Source organism: Micropterus dolomieu, linkage group LG19 (assembly GCF_021292245.1).
Source record: "Micropterus dolomieu isolate WLL.071019.BEF.003 ecotype Adirondacks linkage group LG19, ASM2129224v1, whole genome shotgun sequence".
Classification (NCBI taxonomy): Eukaryota; Metazoa; Chordata; class Actinopteri; order Centrarchiformes; family Centrarchidae; genus Micropterus; species Micropterus dolomieu.
The window spans coordinates 14,248,144-14,259,189 of NC_060168.1; the positions used below are offsets into that span (position 1 = coordinate 14,248,144).

The following is an 11,046-nucleotide window of genomic DNA, read 5'->3' on the forward strand; positions in this document are numbered from 1 at the left end:
CACAGTCTCTCCACGTAAAATACAGTCGCTGTAAATGTGGCACACAAATGCCCTCAACACAGCAGCCTTTTGGACGAACGCCATCTGGTATCGAGCACAGTTTACCCCAACCGTGTGCAATCATATCAGATTATTGTCTGAATTCTAACTATTGCAGGACAAGTACAGAACTAAAGTTACCACATCAGAGTGCACCTGCTTTGTCAGCTCACTGGGAAAGAGCTGCTGCTGTGTGCCAATTTAACTGTATGCAATAACTCAGGCGTACATTTTACTCACTTTAAACAGAAAAATATAACGAAATACTAAGCAGGGGGTTGTAAATGATCGAAGATTTTAGCTCAAACTCACCACGCTGAGGTTAAAGTAATTCTGTATGATGCTCCATATTTCAAATACACAGATCCTTCTGTATATCATCCTTGCCTTGAAAAATACTATCTTGAGAAGGTTGTTTGGCATTTATACCTAATACTGACATATCTATACATATCTGGCACAGACTCCAAATGTATATATAAATGCACTATAATAAAATAAACAATGTGATAAAATTGCCTCATAAACCTAAAATGTGTCACTTTGTGCAGTAATAATCAAACCTCTTAGGATGCTGCATTAAGGTACAGAAGATAGACAAGTCTGTAAGGCATGAATGATTTGTTGAAGTTTGGTGGCATCAAATACTGTGATCACAAAATCCTGGATTATTAGGGATTTGGTAGGTGAGCACTAGTGTGTTTTGCTGAAGTGATCATTAATAACACATTTTGGCACCACCGTTTGGCTCTCCTGAGTGTAGCCTTGGTGTGACAGATACATTATTTTCTTTATTATTATGGGTTAAATCCCAATGAAGCTCATATGAGGAGTGGTTTGTTCATGTGTGTTTGGCAAGCAAAATAAGTAGTATGATAAACACTGATTATTAAGACATCAAATAGCACCGTGTTGGCCCATCAATGGTTGCCACCATCATAGCGTCACATTTTATAGGGTTGATCCCTGGAGAATTGTTTTCAGATTCATGATCAGATGTCAACGGGCCCCGAGGCTCACTGAATGTCACTCATTTAGCAAACAGAACTGATTTAAAGTGAACAACACTTTCAAGAATAGGAGGTCGTAATCATTAATGAGGTCTAAATGTGAGTACAGATTTGGCAAATGCATGAGGTCTTTGACTAATCAACGTCAAAATATGATTAAAATCAATGATACTGCAGGTAAGAAATAAGCTGACTGCCAACCTCAGGTAGGAGAGTGTGAAAATGGTTTGGTTGCGACTTACGATCAACAAGTCACCAACTTTAAAAAAACCCAAAATACTCCACGGGGGGATCCACTTAAAAAAAAAAACACAAAAAACAAACAAACAAACAAACAGTCTTACACAGGCAACTGTAGTGTATCTGTGATAAACACCATACTCCTTATCTGGCCCAGTCGGAGAAAATCTTCTTTAGCAGTTAAATCAACAATCACATAGACAAAAGCAAACATCTCGTTACAAAGAGACTGACAGAGAGGGAGGCCTCAGATAGCCATCTAAATGGTGGAAATGAGGAGACACAAACTTAACTTTGGCACACTGAATGAGGAGGGCTGGCAGAGAGGCGAGGACTGAGCCTGCAGCTGTGTTATGGCAGTGTTTGGATGGGGGTGAAGGGGGGGCTGCACACTCATAGCCCTTTGTTGAAGTACACCCTCTCCACTCCTGGGTGCTTGGCCCGGATTTTCTCCTGCAGCTCCGGCTCCAATCGGTTGACTGACATAGAGCTGGATTGGGGGGGGTGTAAAAATGCATAGGTTGATGGGTCAAACACACTCACTGTAGGCGTATTATGCTACTTTTCAGGTAGAAAAGAATCATGAAAACTGAAAATATAATTAAATACAGAAAAGAAGAAGTCCTTTGGAAAGTTCCACTCACCTCTTCTGAGGGAACAATGCACAGCACAGTGGAGTGGCAAACACCAGGCTGAAAAAGAAACAGAGATCTATGAAACATACAGTACAGGCATGCAGTCAATGCAGCCTTCTTTCTGACTAAGACCAAGAGTCTACAGCCATGCTAGCAGGCCTGTAAGGCTGTAGCTAGGCACATTGTGGGGCTTTCAGCTAAATGCTATATCATATAACAAATCAATAAACTTCATCACATTGATACAAAAATCATTACAAAATCCAATTTTACAATGAAACACTCCTGCTCATTGATTTGCTGTGGTCATGTCATTTGAGCTGAACTATAGGAATGCTACACGTGATTTTAATTGGTCACTCTGAGGTCACAGGAGGCAAAGTGGAGCCAGGAAACACGTGGGATGATGTGTGGATCGTTTTTCAGAAGAAAACAGGACATGATCTGTGGCTTGTACTGGAAAATTGTGTAAAGAAATGTTGCCTCCTGCCTGCACCCAAACTCCCACTAAACCCGGCAGCAAATCACAGAAAGATGGGCTGAGAGAGCTTTGTGATATTATTTAGAGGAACCAATAAATCTTATGAGCACATTCCTCCTCAGATACTTCACAATAACTTGAACAGCAAAGTTTAAAGCAGCATAAATGTCAGGATTACTGACATTTCTGTAGTAATTTAAGAAATTAGGATGGAATTTCAAAAGGAATTTCACAAGGCTGCTTATCGGGTGGACCATTTCTGACGACTCACCAGAATCCCACCAGGCTGACTTGAATAGGTGCACTCATCCATGGGAACCTCTGAAAAGACCAGGCAGAAACACGAATGAGGGGCACAAAAGCAGTGGTGAATTCCCGTACTAGAGCGGCCTCATGTCCTCAGTGCTTTTCATTCCTCTGATGTGTGATTATGAAAAAAAAACCGAGTGGCAGACACAGCGTGGGGCACAGGGTTCCCACCGTTTGACTTAAACCCTCATGCTATTAAATCTGTGATGATGAAGTTGGTGTTGAGGAGGACCGTGCAGCAGAGGCAGTCCTCTGTGCAGTCGTTTGTGACTTAAGGGATGCAACTGATTCAGAAATATGCCTACCTTCAGAAAGGCCTTTTTTTCCAAATGGTTCATTAAAAACGGGGGGATAGCTGAGAAGACACAAATAAAATATCATTATACATTTTCAACTAAAAACTGGTGGTTATAAACTTGTCTCTTTATTTTCCTTTTAATTAAACGATGCCACCAACTGCCAGTGGGGAGAGTTAACAAACCTCACGTCAGGATGAAACAATGATATTCATACCCATTCCCGGAGAAGCCATGAGGATCCTGGAGACCACAACCTGAGAGATAGCCTGCTGTGCAGCTTTCGTCGACTCTCCTAACCTGTTGTCATTCTCATCTGTTATGGGAATGCCGTGTTGAAGTTCTCTGATGAAAAGGGGCAAAGCAAATTTAATCAGAAAGGAATCCAACTGACCTTTATCGTAGCCTCCTGAGAGGAATTGCCTTAAAATCTTTACTTTCACCATTAGTGTCTTCTCAAGGTCAAAGCCAGCCTGTATTGCAATTGCTTAAAAAACGATGATGCCATCATCCTGGTTACCTTTGTCTCATCAGTGGGATGTTGATACAGTTAGCAGCAGCTACAGCAGCAAATGGAACAAACCGTCCAATCAGGGGTGAGATGTGCTAGAGCAGGCAAGAGGAGGCATAAAAACAAGGGGGTAGAAATTAATCACTTGGCTCTGCTGTACCTTGATTGCACAACCAATTTAACCTTGCAGACTAGTGGAGGACAGAGGTTATTGCAGGTTCTATTTCAGATGTACATGTAGGCTTTTCTACCATAAATCAGGGTGTATAACACAAAGCCACCATATAAGCTGGCAGGAGCACAACCCTGAAAATAATATGGCTCCTTCCATTTTGTGCGTGGCTAGCATCATGTCAGCACACCCATGCGGCTGTGGTCGATACATTAAAATGAGATGTGTAATGGGGTTAGATGAACTGATACCTTTGTTAGTGCATTTAGTCCTAGAGCGGTAGCAACTGCCCCTGTGGTGGCAGACACATAAGCCGTGCCAAGCTGACTGCAAACAAGAGCGAGAGTCACCGGTCACATCGCGCAGGGGGAAATGTTTTTTTTTTTTTTTTTTTTAAAAACTGTCCACACAAAGACTGTTGAACTAAAAGGGTTAAAATGAGCCGGTGTCAGTGGCACAATAATGTCCGTCTCTTACCTGACTGTGATTGGAGCATCACCGCTCCTGTTGGTGTAATTGACTATTGCGTTGAAAGACTGATTGATCCACTGCCAGAGCAACACAGCTGGAGTTGTCCTGCAACATTGACAAGAGTGGAGTCATTAGCAAGACCAGTGTAGAGAGTCCGCAGAAGAAAAGATTGGATTGTATGAGCTTTGCTGTACATCTGAAGGTTGAACTGGATATGAATTGCTAGGCTTAAACAAATATTTGCCTTTCTAGATTTCCTTCATATTTTAAGCTGTTGGAATACTATTAGCCAAGGAACAAGTACTGGCTTCAGAGTTAGGCAGCAATAGTGTATAGAGATAAATCTATCAGTTTGAGTGTGACAGTCAAAGTCTGATAATGAAACTCTACAAGTTCTTACTTGTAAAAGGTCATCATGCATCCAGTGATCGTCATGTTCATTGGAACTTGCGCTGACATGCGGCCAATCAGGATCATCTTCTCCCCAGTGTCGGGATGAAAAGCAGAGTCAAAAACATATTTGGCCTTCCACAGTTCATCTTCTGTCAGTCCCGGAGTGACTATACCTTGCCTAGAAAGACAGTGAAGGTAACATTTAAAGCAAACTCATCTTATGACAGCACTGAATTTACATCCTGTTACTGGTGAACTTGCTACTGCTACAGCGGTCCTTGTACCTGTAGTCAGTGATGATTTTGTGTGCATGAGCTAGTTGTTCGTTGGTGAGGAGGATGTTCCTGGGGTCTGTGACAGTGAAGAAATGTTTAGCCCGACCTACAAATGTGCTTTGGTCCCACCGAGGCTCCTTGATGTTTATGGAAGTGGAAAGCTCTGCAGCCATATTTATCTGGAGAAAGAAAAAATGTTACAATAATCGTATCAGAGATTTGTCAGTGCACCAAAGTATGTAGGAATGATGATGATTGGCTGATTCTGCAGTAAATAAATTAAAGCAGGAATAGAAAACATGCTGAATTAAAGCACAAATTCTCCGTCCTGGCACATTAATGTGTGATGGTTAGTTATCTAGAACAACTGTGTTTCATAACTGGGCCCTGCTCCAGCACTAACCCCAGGAGTTACAGCCTTTCAGTTTGTATTTTCTTTTGCAGACACCAGTCACTGAAGGAGGGAGCGTGAAAATAAAGCTCCTTTCTGAATTACCGTGCTGCTTATTCAGCATAATGTTTCTATGGTGATGGCTGACCTGACACAGGGGTTGTGAAACACTAAATTGCAAAGCCCTTTTATGAGCACCCACCAATCCCCAAACTGGGGCTGAAAAGCAGCTCTTGGGCAGTAACAAAACCCTCCTGTGTGTACTGTGAACAGGTGATTATTTTTATCAATAAACTTACAAATTGTATTAGGGTTAATGAGAAAGGCAGGTTATGCAATATTTGAGTTTTATGGTTGGGACTAGTGAGTATGTCAATGAAACTGTATTCATTTTTTATTTCCTAATATAAAACCAGATCTGGCTGGCCTGCACTGGATGGACACTGCACTATCAAAAAAACACCAGCTTTGTGGATGCTGCATGCTCATTCTCCCCTGTGTGTAGGTCCATGTAACCCAGTCTGATCTGGTTTGTTCCATGCTGCACATGAACTACTGGCAGACACCAAAGTGCAGCAAGTCTAAGCAAGGACCTGCAGCAGCATGATGAAACTCCTCCTGAAATTGCACCAAAGATGGCTGCTGGATTGACAGGAAAACAGAAAAGTCTCTTTGTTTGCCCATGGCTGTGGCGCGCTGCCTCTTTAAATTATATTAAACTCCATAGGATTCTCACGAGATGACAACAAAACACCCCCTTTTCTGAACTCATCCAGTGAAAAACTAAATCACTGTATGAGCCTGAATAGAGGCTGAAGGGCACTTCCCCCAGTTAATAGCATTAATATGACGCTAAATCTCTGATGAATGATCACTGATGAGGGTAACAGAAGAGGACTTTAACTTTGGACTGACACGGCCTTTGATCTATAAACCTTCAGCTGCTTCTGCCCTCACTCTCAACCAATCAAATGCGGCCTGCGTGGCTACACATTAACCTGCAATTCACAACATCTCCTTGCAATCATTAAATATATCATTTAAACACTACACACTTCATCATTCCCATGGCAAATAGTTAACCTTCATCTGACATCTATTACACTGAGAATAGCTGCTTTCGGTCTGTGGTCGCAGGGCAAACCTGCTCTGTGAGTGGACACGGTGAATTGTTCCAACCCGACGTAGCCTAGACCAGTCAAATCTGGACGGTGACTGAAGGTGTTTCTGCATCTGAAAAAATGCGACTCAACCTTTACCAAACAATAAACACACGAGCACCATCGTTTTAAAACGACTAATGAGGGACCGGCATCTGTCCAGCCCGATAATTGTCCAGCTGTGCGACCCAGATTCAACTAGTATCAGCCTGCCACATCCACACCTCCAGCGGGCTCCTCAAGGAGCCAAACGCCGAAGTCTCCACACTGCTCTTCTCTCTGTCGACGTCTTGATGGTCCCATTTAAAAACATAACATTACTCACTGCACTGTGGGCTCCGGCGGTCCGCAAGAGGTGTCCCTGAACGGCTGCAGCCAGCTAATTTTACATGCAGCAGCGTCAGCAGCGTCAGCAGCGCCACACAGCACACAGAGGCACATCCCCCAGCGTCCCTCACCGCGCTGACAAAATAAAAGCACTGCCTCAGAGCGGCAATTCACACTGGAGAAAGATTGGAGCCGTAGCCAAATTACTGGTTGAAAGCCAAAACTTACAGAAAATGCATACAGATTATCTGCTTTTTTAGGAAACAATAAAATAAGATCTTAGGTAAACATTTTAGGTGACAAATTAAGTTTCATTCCGCTTCATCCATTAAATTAGACTTTTATTTTTAGCAGCGGGCCAAACGCTACATCCGTCAATGCTCTGTCATTTTAACTACATTGACTCACAGACAGTAAATCATTAATTACTGGTAAAACTTTTGACTTACACACACACACACACACACGACTCTGTACGAAAGTGCCCCTTAAAACAAACCATTCTTGGGCTCATATAATGTTACAAATAAATAGACACAATTAAAAGCAATATGAGTCACTTAAGACTTGGGTGCTAAACAGCTCTTATCCCTTTCATGAGTCAAAATTATGGCATACTCTATACCTGCAGTAAAAATAGAATCAATTAAATTACCCAATTTCCTTCACACATTCACAGAAAGGATGATTATCCCCTTAGTGTTGCACATCGGCACAGCTTTTGGGTTTCGGTTCCATCTAGTGGTGACTGGTGAGATGAAATAATGCCACAAACTCTATCTGAAGGAAATAAATGACGAAGCAACTTCAGTGTTTATTTTGTATACCTGTGGCTGCAAAACATTAAGTAATATTTTTTATTTATTTATTTATTTTTTACAATTGATGTTATTTGTACTAATATTAAATATTTAGATGACGTACATTAACTCCCATAAGAGACAGCAGAGCAGAAAGAGAGCTACTTACACTATAACAGGGTATAAAAAAGAACATATAGTCTGTTAGTGCCATGTGATAAAAATCAAATACAAAAGTGCAAAGAGAACAGATTTCCAACATCTAACCCTATTATCTCACTTCACAAAATAAACTGTTGCGCTTCAGTTACAAAAAGAAAAGAGTTCACATTATATTTACTGCAACTTTTGATTTGAGGCCATGCCAAGTGAAAGATGCAGCCTTACATACTGTACATGGCAACACTCTGGTCATCATTAATACCCTAAACACAAAGATTACTTACATTTAGTCATTATTCTCAGCATTAGTTCCCTCATGTTTCCTGACAAACCAGCAGGTATTGTGACGGTAATGTTCATAGCAATCATTTATAGCATTAAAAACATCATGCACAGAAAGGAAAAAGTTGAAAGGATGTTGGTCTTTAGCGAGATGTGATAGTTTGCATTTCGTTTTGTGATTATGGCACACACTTATTTTTTTGGTCCATGGGGTTATGAATGCTTCAGTGTAGATTCTCGCCATCCAAACCAATGGATCCTTACAGGAAATAGTCCGGTGTACGCCGTGTCACGTGGGGCTCTCCTCTGCGTGGTGCAGGGTCGAACTGTAGGCTAAAGCAAACAAAGGGCACCATCTCACATTTAGAGATTTTTTTTTAATAATTAAAGTCCACAGTTCATCTTAGAAAAACTTTACTTACAAGGAGTATTTCAATGTGTCATCAAGCTCCATGATTGCTGCTTGGTTTCCACAACGATAACAATAGTTTGGTGCACTGAAGATCGTCACAACATTGCGGTCGTGGCACCAATTGTAACCCTAGATCAAAAATTACTTTGTTACCCATTTCAAATTCATGTAATGCTCATCACATCTGCATCTGCAGTGTCTACAAGGAAAAAATATAATTACTTTCAGTAATAAACAAAGTTCAAAGTACCTCCATCACCAGCTGGTGGGCTCTTGAAACCAAAGTTAGGCCGTTTGCATGGTTGAAAGTCTCTGAAATGTCCTGTCCAAAGGTGTAACCAGCACCACGGGGTGAGATGCCCCAGCCACCACGGTCATCTGGGTCTGACCATAACAAGTCACACATTGGACCCTGAAACATGGAAAAAGTTGTTTAGTCTGTTGAAAGTTTTGGGAGAATGTAAGACTTTGTTAGGGCTGCAACAACAAAAATGTTTGTTATCAATTAATCTGCTGATAATTTTCTTGATTTATCACTCGCTCCATAAATTGTCAGAAAATTCTGAAAAACAATTCAAAATCAAAAGTTCATTTTACTCATAGAAGACTATGAAAACCAAAATAATTTAAGCCTATTCCAGAACCCATGAATTGAATAAATTATTGCAGATGATTTTCTATGGATAGACTCATTTATTTATTTACTATTGAAGATCATTTCAACTCTAAACTTTATAATGAAATCTGATGAATGTGCATGTATAGAAATTACAATTGTAAACTTGCAGAATCATACTCCATACCATAAATGTTTTAACATCCTTATGTTATGACAGTAAATTACAGAATAATTGCTCATCTAGATGGACCTTCAGAAGTTCCTCTAATGTCAAATGTGTAGAATTTACATGGACTGAATTTACCTCATGGGGAACCTCCTGCAGGCGATCCAGCGCTCTGATGTGTTCCAGTGTGTCTATTGAAGGGGACAATCCTCCATGGAGGCAGAAAATCTCACAGAAGAAAGAGAAAATTAATATGTCTCTTTATCTGCGCTTTGTGTCATATGCCCCATCTAAATACACAACCTTACCTGGTTATCTACCAGTGCGGTAAGGGGCAGATAGTCAAACAGATCTGTGAAGTACTTCCAAACATTGGCGTTTCCATATTTCCTTAAGCACTCGTCGTAGAAGCCGTACACTTGTGTGATCTGTCTGCTCTCGTGGTTCCCTCTGAGAATTGTGATTCGTTCACGGAACCTTACCTACAAGGAAAAAACGCATTTAGAAACAAACTGCAAGAATAATCAGTCATGAGCATTTTCCTTCCCCCAACTCCAAATTCATATCCCAGTTGTAGCATCAGTGGCAAGTGTCCTTTTTTTTACCTTAAGAGAAACCAGGAGACTAACAGTCTCCACAGAATAGTAGCCTCTGTCAACATAGTCTCCCATGAAGAGGTAGTTAGTGTCTGGAGACTTCCCCCCGATCTTAAACAGCTCCATTAGGTCATGAAACTGACCGTGGACATCCCCGCAGACTGTCACGGGACATCTCACTTCCTGCACATTGGACTCCTTTGTCAGGATTTCCTTGGCCTTAAAAAGGAAGACCAAGAACACACAGGATGATGCTGACTAATAGGTAACAGAGTGTGATGCAGTGTAGGAGTGCACAGTGGACATGTGTTGTTCTCTTTTAACAAGTATTATCAAAGCCACCGAGACACAGAATACTCATAATTTTTCGGATTGTGAAGGATGCAGCAGATTATTGTACTGTTTGCTTTGGTAGTGCCAGTGCACTCCAGTGGTGAAGAGGTACCAAGAGTGGGCGTAGCTAGGGAAAACGTTCACAGGCATCTCCCTCCATCTTCTTGGCTAGCGGCTTCCCTTAGCAATGTACTGCACGCAGCTGCAGCCAAATGGTGTGCGCTCCAAACAAGGCCACATGCATTTAGCAGTGTTCCAATCAACGCTTCTGCTAAATCTAAAACAGTGCAGGAGATGTGACAGTTAACCCTAGCAGAAAGCTAACAGCTCGCCTGCCTTCCTGCGCAAACCTTACCTTTTCACACAGGACTTTGACCTGATTCTCTGATAGCTGTTTGCACTCATTCAGTTGTTCAATCCATCCGTCCAACTCCTTGGTGAATGACTTGTCGTCCATGCCTGGTTTGCCGTCAGCTAGCGAGCCGACCAGCTTTAAAATGCGCCAGGAAAACCTCTCGCTATTTCGCTGTTGACGTTTTGGTGGCCGGGCTAAGGTCCTAGCAAGCCTCTCTGGTCATTCGCAGCTTGTATGTGCGTGTGCTTGCGTGTGTGTATGTATGTGTGTGTGCTCCGCGATAACGAATGCGTCAACTGCCCTGCGTCCCTGCAGCCCGGTGGGGACTAAAGTGTTTAGTTCACATGATACATAAATTAACTTCTCCTTGTTAAACGACCAAGGTCACACAGTTATCCGTCAATGTCGCAAAGACTATAAAACTAGCAGACCCAACCCTGCCAACTGTTGTCCAAAGCGAGACGGAGCAACAAATCATGGATATACTACGTCATAGCATCCCTGATGGGCCCTTTAAGAGGGGTTTAAAAAGAGGTATGGTTCATTTGTCCGTTCCGGTGGATTTATAGTACCGGTATATTATATATAAATATAATGTGTTTATTTTTATT

The 11,046-nt window shown here is 41.7% G+C and overlaps 2 protein-coding genes across 4 annotated transcripts; both read right to left on the reverse strand.

Annotated features, from left to right (window-relative positions):
- Nucleotides 1-1,544: 1,544 nt before the first annotated feature.
- sfxn1 (sideroflexin 1) lies at nucleotides 1,545-6,849 on the reverse strand. Of its 3 annotated transcripts, none has more exons than XM_046030064.1 (11): nucleotides 6,709-6,849; nucleotides 4,842-5,011; nucleotides 4,565-4,735; nucleotides 4,171-4,269; nucleotides 3,945-4,020; nucleotides 3,531-3,616; nucleotides 3,228-3,355; nucleotides 3,020-3,069; nucleotides 2,677-2,726; nucleotides 1,934-1,981; nucleotides 1,545-1,779 (listed from the first exon to the last, which is right to left on the reverse strand). In XM_046030064.1, exons 2-11 carry the CDS (start codon nucleotides 5,003-5,005, stop codon nucleotides 1,683-1,685), a joined length of 969 nt encoding a protein of 322 aa, XP_045886020.1. In that variant the 5' UTR covers nucleotides 5,006-5,011; nucleotides 6,709-6,849; the 3' UTR covers nucleotides 1,545-1,682. The 3 variants fall into 3 exon arrangements, with proteins under 3 accessions (XP_045886020.1, XP_045886022.1, XP_045886021.1); XM_046030066.1 differs by lacking the exon at nucleotides 6,709-6,849 and adding an exon at nucleotides 6,608-6,678; XM_046030065.1 differs by lacking the exon at nucleotides 6,709-6,849 and adding an exon at nucleotides 6,368-6,518.
- Nucleotides 6,850-7,491: 642 nt separating this feature from the next.
- Nucleotides 7,492-10,914, reverse strand: LOC123957352 (serine/threonine-protein phosphatase 2A catalytic subunit alpha isoform-like). The gene is made up of 7 exons (XM_046030067.1): nucleotides 10,436-10,914; nucleotides 9,757-9,966; nucleotides 9,460-9,633; nucleotides 9,290-9,379; nucleotides 8,617-8,778; nucleotides 8,377-8,495; nucleotides 7,492-8,287 (listed from the first exon to the last, which is right to left on the reverse strand). The coding sequence occupies exons 1-7, from the start codon at nucleotides 10,535-10,537 to the stop codon at nucleotides 8,215-8,217; spliced, it is 930 nt and encodes a 309-aa protein (XP_045886023.1). The 5' UTR covers nucleotides 10,538-10,914; the 3' UTR covers nucleotides 7,492-8,214.
- Nucleotides 10,915-11,046: the final 132 nt, after the last annotated feature.

What these genes read in the sequence shown, in the direction of transcription:
- LOC123957352 (XM_046030067.1), bottom strand. Translation starts at nt 10,537, where the DNA reads ATGGACGACAAGTCATTCACCAAGGAGTTGGACGGATGGATTGAACAA. An exon ending in GTCTCCTGGTTTCTCTTAAG is followed by an intron (nt 9,634 to 9,756) that starts GTAAAAAAAAGG and finishes TTTTCCTTGTAG; the next exon opens with GTAAGGTTCCGTGAACGAAT. An exon ending in CCCACCAGCTGGTGATGGAG is followed by an intron (nt 8,496 to 8,616) that starts GTACTTTGAACT and finishes TTTTTGATCTAG; the next exon opens with GGTTACAATTGGTGCCACGA.
- sfxn1 (XM_046030064.1), bottom strand. Translation starts at nt 5,005, where the DNA reads ATGGCTGCAGAGCTTTCCACTTCCATAAACATCAAGGAGCCTCGGTGG. An exon ending in ATCCCACTGATGAGACAAAG is followed by an intron (nt 3,356 to 3,530) that starts GTAACCAGGATG and finishes CCTTTTCATCAG; the next exon opens with AGAACTTCAACACGGCATTC. An exon ending in GCATTGTTCCCTCAGAAGAG is followed by an intron (nt 1,780 to 1,933) that starts GTGAGTGGAACT and finishes CCCCCAATCCAG; the next exon opens with CTCTATGTCAGTCAACCGAT.